The 17,461-nt window shown below is 51.8% G+C and overlaps 1 protein-coding gene across 8 annotated transcripts in view; it reads right to left on the reverse strand.

The window, feature by feature from the left end:
* Positions 1 to 8,072: 8,072 nt before the first annotated feature.
* The window catches only part of EFCC1 (EF-hand and coiled-coil domain containing 1), a 44,234-nt gene continuing 34,845 nt past the window's right edge, over positions 8,073 to 17,461 (reverse strand). For 3 of the 8 annotated variants that reach the window (XM_005571762.5, XM_074033167.1, XM_074033169.1), the window contains exons 4-8: positions 15,633 to 15,777; positions 14,244 to 14,409; positions 11,090 to 11,230; positions 9,298 to 9,367; positions 8,073 to 8,487 (exon numbers count right to left, since the gene is read on the reverse strand). In XM_005571762.5, the coding sequence (XP_005571819.3) occupies positions 8,351 to 8,487; positions 9,298 to 9,367; positions 11,090 to 11,230; positions 14,244 to 14,409; positions 15,633 to 15,777 (659 nt within the window). In that variant the 3' untranslated portion in view covers positions 8,073 to 8,350. Of the gene's footprint in view, positions 8,488 to 9,297; positions 9,368 to 11,089; positions 11,231 to 14,117; positions 14,410 to 15,632; positions 15,781 to 17,461 lie in introns of all 8 variants that reach the window. The other 5 variants (XM_015431353.4, XM_074033166.1, XM_074033168.1 and 2 more) reach the window with 3 other exon arrangements.

Below are 17,461 nucleotides of genomic sequence, written 5' to 3' on the forward strand. Positions count from 1 at the left end.
CTCGTCCCCAGGTGCACAAGGAAGCCCTGGGGACTCCCGCGGCTGCCTGCCCGATGGCCAGACCTACCCGGTGCTCCCGACGCGCCTGCACCCGCGACTCCGGCTCGCGGCCTGCCCTGGAGCTCACGCGCAAGGCGGGCGAGATGATGCTGATGCCAGTGTCGGGCACCACCGGGTTCAAAACCTGCAAAGGCCGAGGTGCGCCCCGGTCACCCAGGTCCGGAGCCAGAGTGTGCTCCGGCCTTCGACCATGGGCCCTCCCTCAGTAAGAGGGCAACGCCACTCTAGACTGTCCCTCCACTAGGGGGCGTCACTGGGGCCCCGGCCTTTGCTTCACCCTCTCCCGCTTTTTCCCGGAATACTCGCTCTGGGTCCGCCGCTGCCGCTCATCATGAGGTCCGGCTCGGGCATCAGCTTGGAAGAGCTTTACCACTTCCCCAGGGTCCTCGTTGATAGGCGGCTCCTAGTCCTGGGGGAGGCGGCGGCGGATGGGGCCCGGCCGGGCCCGAGCAGATGGCCTTCGACATCAGGCGCACGGTGGAGGTAGGTGCTGGCCTCCGTGCTCTCGCACCGCGACTTCAGAGAACCGGCAGCGACCTCCGAGAGGAAGGGAGGCCACTTCCCGCTCCAGGACCCCTCTGGAAAGGAAAAACCGCCCTCCAACCACCGCGGACTGCAGCCCCCACCTCTCCAGTGAGGCCAGGACATCTGAGCAACGGGCGCTCGGGTTGTCTGCTCTGGAGGCCCCTCTGTGCGGCCAGTTTCGTCCCTTCGTCCCAGGCGGTCACCTCCAGCTCTGCCCCGTGGACTCAGGGAGGACTTGGGCGCGGTGCTACGGACCCACGCCGGCCCTTGCTGCACTGGGTCCGCCCGGACCTTGAGGCAAGGGTGGACTGGCTGGTCCTCCGGGCGGTTGGCTGCAGAGCCAGTGGCCTGGGCCTTCATTCCCCATCGTCTCCGACAGGGCTGGGCCCTGCTGCCGCTGAGCAGGGGCTGGCAAAGAGCCTGCTCCACTGCCACCTCCCCGCCTGCAGGGAAGCCTGGCACATCCTCTGCCTCCCGGTCTCTCCTCACTGAATCCTCAGCCTGGACGTGGAGGGGTTATGTCTGCTGTTTGTTGCACTCACTGCACATAGTAGGTGCTGCATAAGTCCCTGCGAGAGGAGGAAACACACTAGTTCGTCCTCCCCTGCCCAGCCTCCGCAGAGCTTTTATGGCGCTTCGGAGAGGCCTTGTTCGCCTCGTGGCCAAGTCTTCCCAAGGATGCTGTTCTCAGGACGGCAGATGCAGGTCTTCGGTCCCACGGCACGCTAGGCAGGACTGAGGTGTGCACCGGGCTGCTCACCATGCCCCATGCAGGGACCCCATCAAGGCATGGACAGGCGAGCAGCACTGGGACCTGTGGTGGGGCCATGGGCTCTCAAGTGGCCCCAACCACAGCTCTGCTAGTCCTCCCTCCTGCAGGAGACATCCCAGACCTCTACCTCTACCTCTACCTGTATCACAAGATGTAGGACTGGGGCTCTGCCAGCCCCACCCTCTCCACCCAAAGTCCACGTACTTTTTTAGCTGGCCCTGGGTGGCAGGCCCCACCCCAGCAGAGGAGGATGCATTCAAACCTGCAAGAGTAGCACGTGCCACGTGCTGTGTGCCCCACCTGCCCAGTGATGTCCAGTGGGGCTGGCTGCTCCCAGCTGGGATGGAAGCCCCCAGGAAGACAAGGATTTCTGTCTGCTGTGTTCAGTGAATTATGCTAAGTGCCTGGAAAAGCGAGTGTACACGGGGGGGGGGGGGGGGGGGGGGGGGGGGGAAGCAAACTAGACTAACATCTCTCATGAATATAGATGCAAAATGCTCAACAAAATATTAGCAATTCAAATCCAACAATGTATAGAAAGAAGTAAACACCACGACCAAGTGAGATTTACCCCAGATACGCAACACTGGTCCAATACTTGAAAATCAAGCAATTCATCACATCTACAGGCTAAAGAAGAAAAATCACATGATCATGTCAATAGAGGCAGAAAAAGCGTGTGACAAAATCCAACATCCATTCAAGGTAAAATCTCCCAGCAAACTAGGAAAAGAGAGGAACTTCCTCAATTCATAAAGAACATCTACCAAAAAACCCCACAGCTAACAATACAGGGAATAGTGAGGAACTAGATGCTTTCTCAGTAAGATCAGGGACAAGGCAAGGATGTCCTTTCTCACCACTTCTTTTTCAACACCATAGTGGAAGTCCTAGCTAATGCAATAAGATAAGAAAAGGAAATAAAAGATATAAAGATTTTCTACATAGATGATCATATCATCAGCAAAGTTGTAGAAAATCCAAAAGAATCAACAACATACTACTGAAACTAATAAGCAGCTATACCAAAGTTGTAGGATACAGAGTTAATACACAAAAGCCAATCACTTTTTTTTTTGAGATGGAGTCTCACTCTGTTGCCCAGGCTGGAGTGCAGTGGTGTGATCTTGGCTCACTGCAACCTCTGCCTCCTAGGTTCATGCCATTCTCCTGCCTCAGCCTCCTGAGTAGCTGGAACTACAGGTGTCTGCCACCACGCCCAGCTAATTTCTTTCTTTTTTTTTTTTTTTTGTATTTTTAGTAGACACATGAGCCAGGATGGTCTCAATCTCCTGATCTCATGATCAGGCACCCACCACTATGCCCAGCTAATTTTTTTGTGTTTTTTTAGTAGAGATGGGGTTTCACCTTGTTAGCCAGGATGGTCTCTATCTCCTGACCTCATGATCTGCCTGCCTCGGCCTCCCAAAGTGCTGGGATTACAGGCGTGAGCACCATGCCCGGCCTGTTTCTTCTTATATGAGTTTTGGCAGACTGTGTCTTTCAGGAAATTGATCTATTAAACATAGATTACCAAATTTTTGGGCATAGATGCTTCATAGTATTCCTTTAATATCCTTTTGATGTCTGTGGGCTCTGTAGTGATGTTCCTCTTTCATTTCTGGTATTAGTAATTCATATCTTTTTTTTTTTTTCTTTAATTAGGTTGGTCAGAGGCTTATCAATTTTACTGATATTTTCCAAGAACTGGCTTTTGGTTTTGCTGATTTTCTCTCTGATTTTTGGTTTTTAATTGCATCGATTTCTGCTCTAACTTTTATTATTTCTTTTCTTTTGCTTAGTTTGGAGTTAATTTGCCCTTCTTTTTGTAGTTTAATGAGGTGGAAGCTTAGATTATTAATTTTAGATATTTTTTCTTTTCTAATATATGCATTCAGTGCTATAAATTTTCCTCTAAGCAGTGCTTTTGCTGCATTCCACAAATTTTGATTCGCTGTATTTTTATTTTTATTTTGTTCACAGTATTTTTTGTGGCGGAGGTACAGGCTATCACTCTGTGGCCCAGGCTGGAGTGCAGTGGTGTGATCTCTCGTCACTACAATCTCCACCTCTGGGGCTCAAGTGATTCTTGTGCCTCCGCCTCCCCAGTAGCTGGGATTGCAAGCATGCACCACTGCACTTGGCTAATTTTTGTATTTTTAGTAGACACTAGGTTTCACCATGTTGGCCAGGCTGGTCTGGAACTCCTGATCCCCCCATCTTCACCTCCCACAGTGCTGGGCCTATAGGCATGAGCGACCGCACCCAGCCTAGTTCACAGTATTTTAAAATTTCTCTTAAGATTCCTTCTTTGACCCATTTGGTATTTGGAAGTGTGTTGTTTAACCTCCAATAATTTGGGGATTTTCTAGCTATCTTTCTATTATTGATATCCAGTTTAATTCCATTGTCATCTGAGACCATCGTATGATTTGTATGCTTGTACATTTGTTAAAGCGTGTTTTATAGCCCAGAGTGTGGTTTATCTTGGTGAAGGCTCTGTGTGAGTTTAAGGAGAATGTGTATTCTGCTATTCTTGGGTGTTCTATCCATGTCATTTAGATCCAGCTGACTGATGGTGCTATTATTAAGTTCAACTATGTCCTTACTGATTTTCTGCATGCCGGATCTGGATCTGTCCATTTCTTATAGAGGTCGTTGAAGTTTCCATCAAAAACAGTGAATTCATTTTTTTTGTAGTTCTATCAGTTTTTGCGTCACATATTTGCCACACTCTTATTAGGTATATACACATTAGGGATTATTACGTCTTTTTGGAGAATTGTCTTGTTTATCATTAGATTGGTCTGCTTTGTCTGAAATTATTATAGCTACTTCAGCTTTCTTTTTTGTTCTTTTTTTTTTTTAGACAAAGTCTCACTCTGTCGCCGCCCAGCTTGGAATGCAGTGGCACCATCTCGGCTTACTGCAACCTCTGCCTCCCAGGTTCAAGCGATCCTCCCACGTCAGCCCCCCAAGTAGCTGGGACTACAGGCGCACACCACCATGCCTCTTTAATTTTTGTATTTTCAGTAGAGACAGGGTTTTGCTGTGTTGTCCAGGCTGGTCTAAAACTCCTGGCCTCAAGCGATCTGCCCATCTTGGCCTCCCAAAGTGCTGGGAGTATAGGCATGAGCCACCATGCCCAGCCAGTCCACTTACAAATAATACTGTATTGCTTATGCTCAGTACGAATACCTTACAATGACAAAATATTCCTAGTTCTTCTCTCCTGTCCCTTGCATCATTGCTGTTATCCCTTTCACTTGTATGTCAACTATAATAATTTCCTACACTGTTGCTATTAATATTTTGAACAAACTGTTGTCTTTTTGATCAAATAATAAGTAAAAGTTTTTATTTTACCTTTATTTATTCCTTCTCTAAAGCTCTTCCTTTCTTTATGTAAATCCAAATTTTGGAGCTGTGTACTTTTCCTTCTCTCCAAAGGACTTCTTTTAACATTTCTTGCAAGCCAGGTGTACTGGCAACAAATTATCTAACTTGCTGTTTGTCTGATGAAAGTCTTTATTTCTCCTTCACTTTTGAAGTATAATTTCAAAGGATACAAAATTCTCGGTGTATTTGTTTTTCCTCTCTACACTTTAACTACTTCATTCCACTCTCTTCTTGTTTGCATGGCTTCTGAAAAGGCTGATGTTAAGTCTCACCTTTGTTCCTCTATAGGTAAGGTGTTATTTTTCCCTCTGGTTTCTTTCAAGGTGTGTTCTTTATCATTGATTTTCTGAAGTTAGAATGTATGATACCTAGGTAGTTTTTTCTTTTCTTTTCTTTTTTGCATGTAACCTACTTGTGTTCTATGAGCTTCCTGGATCTGTGTCTGACATTAATTTGAGGAAATTCTAAGTCATTATTACTTTAAATATGGTTTGTGTTCCTTTGTCTTTTTCTTGTCTTTCTGGTACTCTTATTATGCATGTTATAGCTTTTGTAGATGTCCCACATTTCTTGGATATTCTGCTCTTTCCCCCACACTCCTCGGTCTTTTTTCCTCTTTGCTTCTTAGTTTTGGAAGTTTCTAGTGACATATTCTTAAGCTCAGCGATTCCTTCCTCAGCTGTGCCCTGTTTGCTAATGAGCCCATCAGAGACATTCTTCATTTCTGTTATGGTGCTTTTTATCTCTAGCATTTTTTTTTTTTTTTGATTCTCTTAGAATTTCCACCTCTCTGATTACATTACCCATCTGTTCTTACATTTGTCAACTTTTCCCAAGAGAGTTCTTGCATATTAATCACAGTTGTTTTAAATTTATAGCCTGATGATTCCAACATCCCTGCCATATAGGTGGGTCTGATTCTGATGCTTGCTCTATTTCTTCAAACTGTGCTTTTTGCCTTTTAATCTGCCTTGTATTTTTTGCTAAAAGGCTGGCATGCTGCACTGGGTAAAAGGAACTTTTACCTTTTACTCAGAGGTAAAGAGACCTTTAGTGATGTGCTGGGAAGGTGTGGTGGGAAGGGATGTGTTCTACAGTCCTATGATTAGATCTCAGTCTTTTAGTGAGCCTGGGCCCTGGGCTGTGAACGTCTTAGGTTTTCTTTCTCGTAGGTGGGACAGGACGGCTGAAGGGACTGGAGGTGGGTATTTCTCTTCCCCCAGTTTGATTAGGCTCTAATCAAATCCTAGTGGGCTAGGCCCTGGTAAAATAGTTTCTTTTTTTTTTTTTTTTTTTGAGACGGAGTCTCGATCTGTCGCCCAGGCTGGAGTGCAGTGGTGCGATCTCGGCTCACTGCAAGCTCCGCCTCCCGGGCCGACGCCATTCTCCTGCCTCAGCCTCCCGAGTAGCTGGGACCACAGGCGCCCGCCTCCGCGCCCGGCTAATTTTTGTATTTTTAGTAGAGACGGGGTTTCACCGTTTTAGCCAGGATGGTCTCGATCTCCTGACCTTGTGATCCACCCGCCTCAGCCTCCCAAAGTGCTGGGATTACAGACGTGAGCCACTGCGCCCGGCCTAAAATAGTTTCTTTTGAAGGAAGGCCTTGTTAAAAAGCACAGAATGTCCTGGCATATTTTAAAATGATTACTTTCCCTGTTCCTGCCGGAAGCACGAGGGGACTTTCTCTTCTATTTTCACTGTGCGAACATAGTAAAGTTCCTGGAGGTAAAACTCACAAAAGTTTGGGGGTTCCCCTGTGACGAGGTGCCCTGTGATGAGGGCCCCCTGGGGCCTTGAACTCTCATATCTGTCCACAGTGAGTTTTTTTTTTTTTTTTTTTTTGCTTTTTTTTTTGAGACGGAGTCTCGCTCTGTCTCCCAGGCTGGAGGGTGGCACGATCTCCACTCACTGCAAGCTCCGCCTCCCGGGTTCACGCCATTCTCCTGCCTCAGCCTCCCGTGTGGCTGGGACTACAGGCGTCACCGCGCCCGGCTAATTTTTGTATTTTTTAGTAGAGACGGGGTTTCACCGTGTTAGTCAGGATGGTCTCGATCTCCTGACCTCGTGATCCGCCCATCTCGGCCTCCCAAAGTGCTGGGATTACAGGCGTGAGCCACCACCGCACCCGGCCCACAGTGAGTTTTAACCCATGTGTAGGTTCATGTAGCCACCACCATGTTCAGGACACAGAGCAGCTGGCCCTGCGACTGAGCTGGGACACATGGGAGCCTGCCTGGCCTGAGTCCGCAGGCAGCGCAGGACCTGGGTCCCGCAGGCAGCGCAGAGCCTGAGGTGCAAGGCTGGTGGGCTCCGCCCAGATGCGAGGAGCAAGTTGGGCGCATCCCTGCCTGCTCAGACCACCTCCCCGGGGCCAGCGCTGCATGTGGCCCCACGGATCCGGGGGCCCGTCCCATCTAATTGGACCAGGGGTGGGGGTGGCCCTTCTGTGGTGGCCACTGGTCTTGGTCTCTTTTGTTCCATTTCCGGAGGAACCATCTGAAAGTTTCTGGGCCTGTGTTTCCCTGCTTAGGCGTTTGCAGTGGTTCCCTGAGTGAAGGCCAGGGTGAAACCCATCATCTTTGCAGCCCTCCCTCCACCTCCTCCTCTGCCCCTGCCCCTGCCCCTTCCCACCAAGGTTCAGAGCAGACAGGGCTCCCCTGACTCCTGCAGTTTCCCCAGGCATCCCGAGGCTCGGACAGACCCCTGCTGGTTGGGCTCTTACAACACTTAATTTTACCTCCATTTAGCACTGGTTTCACCCCCATGGCACTGTTTGGCAATGGCTCTTTCTCTGTCATGACAGTTTAAGCTAGGTGATACCAGGCATCTGGCCACTCCTTCCTGCAACCCCATGACGCAGTTTGGGAGGAGTGGCTCGCAGTTCAGGAGTTACTGTGTGTTCAGGAGCAAGGGCTCCAAGCACTGCATTCCTGAGGCTCCCTGCTGGTTCCACACCTTTGCTCTTGCGGTTACTTTAGATTCTATGCCCTTCCCTCCTCTTTTGCCTAAATCCTACCTGTCTTCTAGAGCTGGTTCAAGGCCAGCTTCCACCAGGGAGCCTACAGTGATTATTCCTTGGAATTCCCGCAGCCTTTCCTAGTCATCAACATTTCCTGGGGTGTGGAGTGCTTTCCTACAGACCAGGTATCCCAAAGGTTGGGCCCAGTCTCCCTTGCAGCAGGCATGCTGGTGGGAGGAAGGAGACAGTGCTGGGAGGGGAGGAGATCCTGAAACCCTGGGGAAGAGATTCGGGGTCAGACTCAGTTAGAAAGTGGGCACCTCTGCCCTGAGGGCAGGGGAAAGATATAGCATCAGGTGCAGGCTGATCCAGCAACTGCAGGGCTTTAATGTGGACTCTGGTGGCAGGAATGCAGGGGCTACGAGGGAATGTGGAGGAGCCCAAGGAAGGGGTGGCTTCCAGGCACTGCAGTGGGAGGCTCTGGGCTTGGGCTCAACCTTGGAAGGAGCCAGCACAGACTCAAGTTCTGATGATGTGACGGTGGTCAGACTAGCTGTCAGTGGTTGGGCTGATCATGGAGGCTGGTCCAAAGGCAGTCAGGCTGAGCAGGGTGCCCACAGGCTGGGCCAGTAACCTCAGCAGGAGACGAGGAGGGGGTTGGCGAGCGCAGCTGCTGCAGAGGCTGGTGCGGAGGGCTGTCTCCTCAACAGCTGGCAGGCAGCCAAGGCTTGGTGCAGGGCATCCAGGATGGCTGCGGGGCTGGGCCTCCCCACTGGAGGGAAACAGCAGGCAGGGAGGGCAGGATCAGTCTGCTTGCCTTCACCCACAGAGCTACTGTCCCTCCTTCCTGAGACCCAGCCACCCTTACCCCCTGTGCCCCTCCCCAGCCCTGCCCAGCTTCCTCGCTCTGTGGACCACCTCCCCCCGAGGACCCCGGAGAGGGGGCTTGGAGCACACAATTTCTGATCTCCTCCACGAGGGCAAGGACTGCTCAGGGCAGTGGGTGCACCTAAGCTCTGCCCAGTGGTGCCCGGGGAGGTCAGCGAGCAAAGGGCTTTTGGTTGCCCTGTCAGCCTGTGAAGCCCCGTGAGTCGGGAGCTCGGCCTGGCTGCACCAGGCATAAGCTGGCACTCCTGCCATTCTGCTCCCTGAGCTTCGTGTAAACACCAGGTCCACGTTACTGAGTGCTTAAGGGAGATGTCCCAGGCTTGGGCGCGGCCAGCACTTGACCCCTGTGCCTCAGTCTCTTCCTCTGTAGGAAGGGGATAACAACTCATTCCTTCTAGGGCCCTCATAAGGATTCAGGGGTTTAAAACCCTTGGGGCACCTCCCCTGCATGTGGCTGCAGTGCTGCCGGTGGCGCCCACCCATCCCCTCACTGGGCTTCTGTCTGGCATTTCTGCCTGGGGCTTCTGTGCCTCTGCTCTTGCTAAAAGCCCCTTCAACTTTCTAAAGCATGCAGGACAGGAATAACATGATTGTTTTGTAGACAAGATGCTAAGGATGAAGCACGCTGGAGTCTCCTCCTCAGGACACCCTCCAGCCACTGCCTGGGCTCTGAGAGACTGGGGTGCTCTCCTACCGTGGGTGGGGTCCTTGAAAGCGTCCAGCGTGCTCAGCAAAATCTTCCCCAGGGCTCTTTTCGATATGTTCTTAAAAAGAAATGGAGACAGGGCTGGATCAGACTGGTTGCTGTGTCCCTGTTCAGCCGACGGGAACTGGTGTCTCCTAGGGGCTTCTGGGCAGCTCCCTGGGGACAGATCAAGCCCCTCCCCAACCCTCATCCCTTCCTGGCCCCCTACCCCTAGGCTGCCCACCCTGTGTTTCTCAGAGACTCTTGGAGGGTAAGTGGGGCAGTGGGCAGGATGCATGCCATCAAAGATCACGTACCTAAGGATTACCATCTGTGCCCAGGTAGACACTGGGAAATAACCCTAAGAGCATTTTTATGCATTTGCTCATTTGATCTTTGCAACAACATGTTTTATTATGCCCATTTTAACCAGCAGAAAAAAGCAATGCTGGGAAAGAAAGCGAAATTTGCCAAAGGCACCCAGCTGGGAGGTGGAGGGGCCGCATCATCTATCCTGAGGCTGCATGGCCCATGGCCTCTGCTGGGAGCCACTGCCCTTGCCTGCCTGGGCTAGGACTGGCCTCTCGGGGCCCATCCCCAGGTCTCTGCTTGCCCAGGATATGGACACTGGGCTGGACCTCAGCAGCTCCGGGGCCCAGGCAGCCCGACGCACAGGGCACAGCCCACTTCAGAGCCCCACAGACCTGGGTCTTCCTTTCTTTCTAATCCTTATAGCCTTTCCCTTTCATTTTGCTGCATTGGATGGAACCTCTGCTTCGCATAAAAACAGTGATGACAGGCATTCTTGTCTTGAGTCTGATTTTAATTTAAATTTAATTTAATTATTTTTTTGAGGTAAGGTCTTACTCTGTCACCCAAGCTGGAGTGCAGCGGCACAATCTCAGCTCACTTCAACTTTTGCCTCCTGGACTTCAGCAATCCTCCCACCTCAGCCTCCCAAGTAGCTGGGACCACAGGCACACACCACCATGCCCAACAAATTTTTTTTTTTTTTTGTAGAGATGGGAGATGGGGGTTTCACCATATTGGCCAGGCTGGCCTCAAACTCCTGAGCTCAAGGCATCCACCCACCTTGGCCTCCCAAAGTGCTGGGATTACAGGCATGCGCCACCACGCCCAGCCACATCTGATTTTAGGGGGATTCCTCTGAACACGTCACCAGTCAGTGTGAGATCTGCATGAAGTATTTGGTTGAGAGCCCTTATCTGGTGAAGGAAGAGCTCTACTATTCTTAATTTGCTGAGGAGTTTTATAATCAAAGGAGATTGAATTTTATTGACTTCCTTTTCTGCATCAATTGAGATGATCATCTGGTCTTTCTCCTTTAATCTGCAATGTGGTATATTTTGGTAATAGATTTTTTGATGTGGTATCATCCTTGAATTTCTAGGATAAGTCCAACTTGGTCATGTTGCATTTCTTTAAACACTGCCAGATTTGGTTTGCTAGTATTGTGTTTAATAATTTTGTGTCCATGTTTAAATGTCACGTTAGTTTATAATTTTCCTTTCTTGTCTTTCTTCTATTTATCCTCTTCTGGTTTTGAGAACAGAACCAGAAAATGATACATACAAGAGTTTTATTAGCTTCTTAAAATGACCTGGGGAGACCCCCAACCCTATTTTTGGTTGGTTCCTCTGAGCCTCCATTTCTGCATCTGTAAAATGGGGTAACAGCTGCCTACTGTGAGGAGAGCCTAGAGCCTGGTGCCTGACACAGGTGGGGCTCCCTCCAAGAGCTCCTTTCCCTTCCCTGAGTGTGGCAGCTCCCGTGAGCCTACCAGGTCCCGGAGCCTCTGCAGGAGCTGCAGCACGTCCACCAGCTTCTCCTCCAGCAGGGACAGCCGCACCCTCTCAGTCTCCACCATCTGCAGCTCCAGCCTCAGGTGCTCATTCTCTTCCACCTTCTGCTGCAACTCTGCCTGGGGAGAGAAGGGGGCTCAGTGCTTACCTTGCTGGCCTCCCCCAGCCTTCCAGGTGACCGGATCAACTACTCCATCTCCCCGAGGCTGGTGCTGAGGCCCAGAGAAGCTGAGTGTGTGGCCTAGAGCCACACAGCGGGTTGGACTGATGTAAAAATTGTGTATTTTGTTTCCTACTCTAAGGACTCCATTCTCCCTTCTCTTCTCTGGTTTTGTTGTATTTTCTTTTCTTTTCTTTATTTATTTTATTTTATTTTATTTTATTTTGTTTTATTTTTTTTGAGACGGAGTCTCGCTCTGTCACCCAGGCTGGAGTGCAGTGGCCGGATCTCAGCTCACTGCAAGCTCCACCTCCCGGGTTCACGCCATTCTCCTGCCTCAGCCTCCCTAGTAGCTGGGACTACAGGCGCCCGCCACCTCGCCCGGCTAGTTTTTTTTTTTGTATTTTGTAGTAGAGACGGGGTTTCACCGTGTTAGCCAGGATGGTCTCGATCTCCTGACCTTGTGATCCGCCCGTCTTGGCCTCCCAAAGTGCTGGGATTACAGGCTTGAGCCACCGCGCCCGGCCTTTTATTTTATTTTTTTTAACAAATTAAGTTTGGTGGGAAGCAGCAGAAACCAATCTGGCTAGCTTACACAGAGAGGACATTTACAGCAGGCTAGTGGGCACATCCCAGAATGGACTGGCAGCTGGAGAACCTCAGGAATGGGACAGGGTTGAGACAGTGGGAGTGTCCCAAGCCTCTTATCCAAGAGCCACAGCTGAGAAGGACCCTCTCCAGCCATCCCCATCCCACAGCATGGAGAGTCCCAGGAGAGGGGCCTGGTTGGCCTACTCTGAGTTATGGGCCCACTCTTGGCCAGGGAGCCACCGAAACCATCAGTCGTATCCAGTAACACTAGGATGCCAGGCAGTCACAAAGTGCTTTGTGGCCCCTGCCTTCTAAAGCAAGCATGCCAGGCACGAGGCAGTCCCTTCCCCGGCACCAATGGAGGGAAAGAGAAGCAGTGGAAAGTGTGGTGCCCAAGGGCGCTCAGGGTCCACTCTGGGCTTGGGCAGGAGGAGGGAAGGCCCAGTGCCTCTGCTCTCTAGGGATGAGACTGGAAGGCCGGCTAATTTTAGGATCCTCCAAGCCCTGTTTCCTTGAAATGTTCTTAGAAAAGGAGTGGCTATGCCCTTCAGAACTTTGTGACTGCCAGTTTATTTCCTGATGGCCCACAGTACTGCACCCTCCCCAGCCACAAGGGCTACGACTTTCCTGAGGGGTGCCTGGGCAGGCAAGATCAAGGCCTCCAGGAAACCAGAGCGGTGGTGGAGAAAATGTAGAAACAACTTTCAACTTAGGAGACCTGCACAACACAAAAGAGTGCTAGAAACAGGGACAGCTGTGGCGCATGTTTGCTGAGCACTCACCACAAGTGTTCACTTGTTTGATACATGCAGTATAGTACCATTATTATGCCCATTTCACAGGTGAGGAAACCGAGGCACAGAAAAGTTGAGTAACTTTTCCAAGGTCACATAGGAAATGGAGTCAGGATTTGAATCCCGGCAGCCTGGCTCCAGCACATAACCGCCATGCCGTGCTACTTGGTGTTAGCAGCCTTCTCTGGGGAGTAAGTGAGGGATGCCCCTATCCCGGTGCAGGGATTCCACAAGCTGGAGGTGGTGCAGACCCGATCACACTGGAAGGTTTAGCTGCAGCCACACCAGCTTGCCCTGTAATGACATCCGACTTTGTTTCCTTTTGCACATTTCAGCAGAATATTTGCATAGTCCTGGTCTTTGTCCAATCTACTGCAGCACTCCAGGGCCTGCTACCTTCTGTCTTGGTCTCTGATTTCACGCACTAAGAGGATGGAGCCCAAACAGGCCCCTCTGCTCCCTCCTGCCCCCAGTGACTCAACCCCTGGCCTCAGGGCGGACGGTGTGGCTGCCTTGGTTCAAGGGGGGCACACTGGCGTGGATGAGGCATGGGCTCCCAGCCCAGCCCATCTGACCTCTCTCAACCCGTTTCCTACCTCACTGGACTCCTTGAACATAAAATAAGACAGAGCACATCAGCACCGAGCGTGTGGTTCATGGGTCATACAAGTCAGCTGGTATCATTTTAAAAAAGTTATTTAAGGAACTAGGACTTCATCAGGCCATGCATAAGTAAAAAGCAGTACAGACTTAGAATTTCATATGTATAAATATAAAACTATGTCAAAACCAGTACGTAAAAGCACAGTGGGCAACAGCTTAGTGAAATGACAGCTTTCAGCAGCATTGCACACTTGGCTACTGTGGAATAGAGAAGTTCCTATAGAGTAGAGAGAATGAGAAATGCGAAGTGGTCTTATTGAAATGGAGACAGCTGATGCCCGGCCTCCCTCCCCATCTTCTTGCTACCACACTCCCTTTCTTTTGGGAAACTGCCCCTCCTCCACTTCATCTGACTTTGGTGGCAATGCCAATCACTGAACCCGCCCCACCACCACAGGGATTGGCCCAGGGACGGGCACATGAGTGAGGTGGCCAATCGGAGATCCTCCCTGAGATTTCGTGTATTAGGAGTGAGACTCATTTTCCTCTGAGGGCTTCCCAGGTGGGCTGATGGAAGTCTAGGGCTGTTAATGGTCCTGCCTTCCCTTCCCCCATCATATGAAGTAAGCCCTTTTGAAGCATGGGAAAGTGAGACCACCTCCTACAGAAAAACACAGCAGACAGATGGAGACAATCTGGTCTGAGTCCCTGGACCCAGCTGTGCCTGAAGTCCAGATCATTGTCTTCTCAGCTCCATGTTCCAATAAATTCCTGTTTTGCAATCAAGCTAATTTGAGGTGGGATCCTTTAATTTGCAACCAAAAGATTTCTTATTAAATTTAAATCAGAGGAAATCACCTCCCTCTGGGCCTTGGTTTACTCATTTGGGAATGGGGCACGAGACTTGGCTGCAATCCCTCAGACCCTTCCAGCTGTGAGATCCTCTAGAATTGCTCCAGCCTTTGATCTCTGGGACCTGCTGACCTCCTCCCCAGAGGTCCCCAGGGTCCTCCCACCGCAGCCCTGAGTCCTCAGCTGCTCCACCAGCATGGCAACGCAGGCCTCCAACTCCCCCAGGGTGCAGGCATGGTCGGCACCGCCGAAGTGACCAAAGTAAGTCATGAGCTTCTCCGCCGTCTGGTCATCACACCTGCAGCAAAGCAGAGGGCCCGCATTGCAGGGGCTGCTTCCCAGAGCCCACTCTGTCCAGCCTCGGAGAGGTGGTGCTGGTGTGGAGTCGACCTCCTAAAGCAAAGCCAGGCCACGGCACCTGCCTGCCCAGCACCCTCCCACAGCCCCCATCTCACTCTGAGGAAAAGCCAAAGGCTTCACCTGATCTGCTCCGTGAGCTCTCTGACCTTCCCTCCCACCCACCCACACTCATGCTGCTCCAGCCACAGTGGCCTCCTGGCGGTCCCTCCAACATGCCTCAGCGCCTCTGCACTTGCTCTTCCTGGAATGCTCTTCCCCCAGCATCTGCATTGCTTATTCCCTCGTTTCCTTCAGGGCTCTGCTGAGAGAGGCATTCCCTGCATCTCCCTGCCCCGCCTCTGTCCCTGCCCCTGTGTGACCCCTCTTCCTCACGCCTGTCACACTCACTAGAGGATCCAAAAGAGGAGGCCACTGTCTGGTTTACTGCAATTTTCCCTGTCTCTCAGATTTTGCCTGGCAAGTAGTAGGTGCTTCATAAGTGCTTGCTGTTGACATGAAGAATTGGTGGTAACAACAACTCCAGAAAATCAACAGCATTTTACCATACAATAATAACTGTTGCCCCCACCAGCGTTCCCACCTCCTGTGCACCAGGCACCTGTTAGGCATTGTATATCTTTGACCTCAAATCCTCACACAGCCTCTGCCACACAAGTGTCACCATCCCATCTTACAGACGAGAAGACTGAGGTTCGGAGAAGCCAGGTGATTTGTCCGAGGTGTCCCAGGTGTCCTGGGCCTGTCCTCGGTCCCCATGAGGGTGGAGGTGAGGATGAAACAGGGAGCCAGCACCGGCCTGGGGCCAGGCTGGAGAGCTGTGAAAATGGTGTGTGGCAAGGGGTGATGGGTTGGGAAGGGGTCTGAGAGGGACACTGGTGTCTGGGAGTGCCACAAGAGCTCCGGTGCAGGTGCTGGTGAGAAGGCACGAATGGGAATTCAAGCCAGCCACGAGCTGTACCCTGGAAGGTCATCCCACTTCATCCTCTACATACTGGTGGGCCTTCCCACCTCCCCCTGAGGGACAAGGGGACAGAGCCGCAGAGGGGCTGGGAGGTGGCTGAGCCAGGCTAACCAGCCTCCCGGGTGCTCCTGGCTTCCCTGGCCACCTCTGAGTGTGAGAGCCTGAGGCCCACAGTGGCTGACCCTAGACGGGCCACACACCTGCCTCTGCAGCTGGAGAGCCGGGCCAGCAGTGTCTTGGCCTCAGCCGCCGGCATCTTCTGCTCCTCCCGCCACTTCTCCTCCTCCTCCTCCTCCTTGTCAGAGGCGGCCTGGCCCTCCACGGATCGGAACAGCTGCTCGTCCACTGCTGGGGAAGCACAGGATGTGGGGACGCAGGACAAAGGGTGGGGAACCAGGCATCCCTCCCCAGGTGGCAGCCCGAGGAGAGGGCTCTTGTGCCATGTCCCCTCTTGAGATAGCCACCCCCCACGTCCCAGGCTCCTGTGTGGTAAGGCCACCAAGGCTGGTTCTGTCTCCCTGTAATGTGACCAGCCCAAGAGTGAAGCTGGCCAGTCAGAGCCCCTTCCTGGGACTTCACACAGGGACATGGGGAGAAATGTTCTTTTTCTTCTCTTTCTTTTTTTTAAAGAGACAGAGTCTTGCTCTGTCACCCAGGCTGGAGTACAGTGGTGTGATGGTAGCTCACTGTAGCCTCAAACTCCTGGGCTCGAGTGATCCTCCTGTCTCAGCCTCCCAAAATGTTGGGATTACAGGCATGAACCACTGTGCCTGACTTCTTCCCTGTTTTCTAAGATGACACAAGCCAGGCCCTGTCTGTGGCCTCAGAGATAAGTGTTATTTCCATTTTAGGCCGTGGCAACCCCAGTCAGGAAAGGCCAAGCCAGTCTCTTAGGAGCTGGGGTGGGTTCCTCAAGGTACGGGCACCAGGATGGACAGATTTTCAGTGCTCAGGGAACTGCAGGCATCTAATGTTTGGAGTAATGTGGAGGAAGGGGGTGTGACACATGTGACTGTCTGTGGTCCCCAGTGTTGCTTGGCCTTGACGGTGGGCTCCCGCCTGCAGCAGCATCAGGAAGCCCGGGGGTCTGTGTGGCCCCCTGGTGTTCTGCTGCCCAACCTCAGTCCCCATCCCTGTCCCCAGGGGAGTCCCACTTCCTCCTCTTCCTCTCCACCCAGCTCCAGGGGCACTTGAGTCAGGCCCAGCCAGGCTGAGTGCAGCCTCCTCTGCGACTAGTTCAGGAAGGGCAAGGGACGCTGTGGGAGCCACTGGAGTTAGCCCAAGACTTGGACTCAAAACTTGCAGGGAAGAGAAATGCCCTCCATGCTTCTGGCCTGGAAGTTGAGAGGACCGGGCCTGGAGCTGCTGGTGACCATCTTGCCACTATGGGGGGAGTGCCTCCTGTGAAATGAATCGCTGTAGAGCAACGCAGGGCCAGGCGTCGAGACAGCGGCGCTGCTGACGTTTCAGCTCTGCCTGAAGCTTGCGTGGACTTTGAAGCTACGTGAACCAATACATTCTCTTTTAACTTAAGCCGGTTTGGGCTAAATGATCTGACACTGGGAGACAAACGATGTCCTAACCGATACAGCTGTTTAAAAACAAAACCAGGCTTATGACCTCACCCCCACCGCCCCAGAGAATCACATGCAGAGATCCGGGGTGGGCCTGGGCATCCATGTTTTTCTTTTTTCTTTTTCTTTTTTTTTGGGGGGTAGGGCAGGGCCCCACTCTGTCACCTAGGCTGGAGTGCAGTGGCACAATCTCGGCTCACTGCAGCCTCGACCTCCCAGACTCAAGTGATCCTCCTGCCTCAGTGCCCACAAGTAGCTGGGACTATAGGTACGTGCCACCACACTGGGCTAATCTGTTTGTATTTTGGGTAGAGCCAGCTTTTGCCATGTTGCCAGGCTGGTCTCAAACCCCTGAACTCAAGTGATCTACCCGCCTCAGCCCCCCAAAGCGCTGGGATCACAGGTGTGAGCTACCATATCCAGCCTGCATCCATGCTTTTAAAGGTGACCCTGGC

Source organism: Macaca fascicularis, chromosome 2, assembly GCF_037993035.2.
Source record: "Macaca fascicularis isolate 582-1 chromosome 2, T2T-MFA8v1.1".
Classification (NCBI taxonomy): Eukaryota; Metazoa; Chordata; class Mammalia; order Primates; family Cercopithecidae; genus Macaca; species Macaca fascicularis.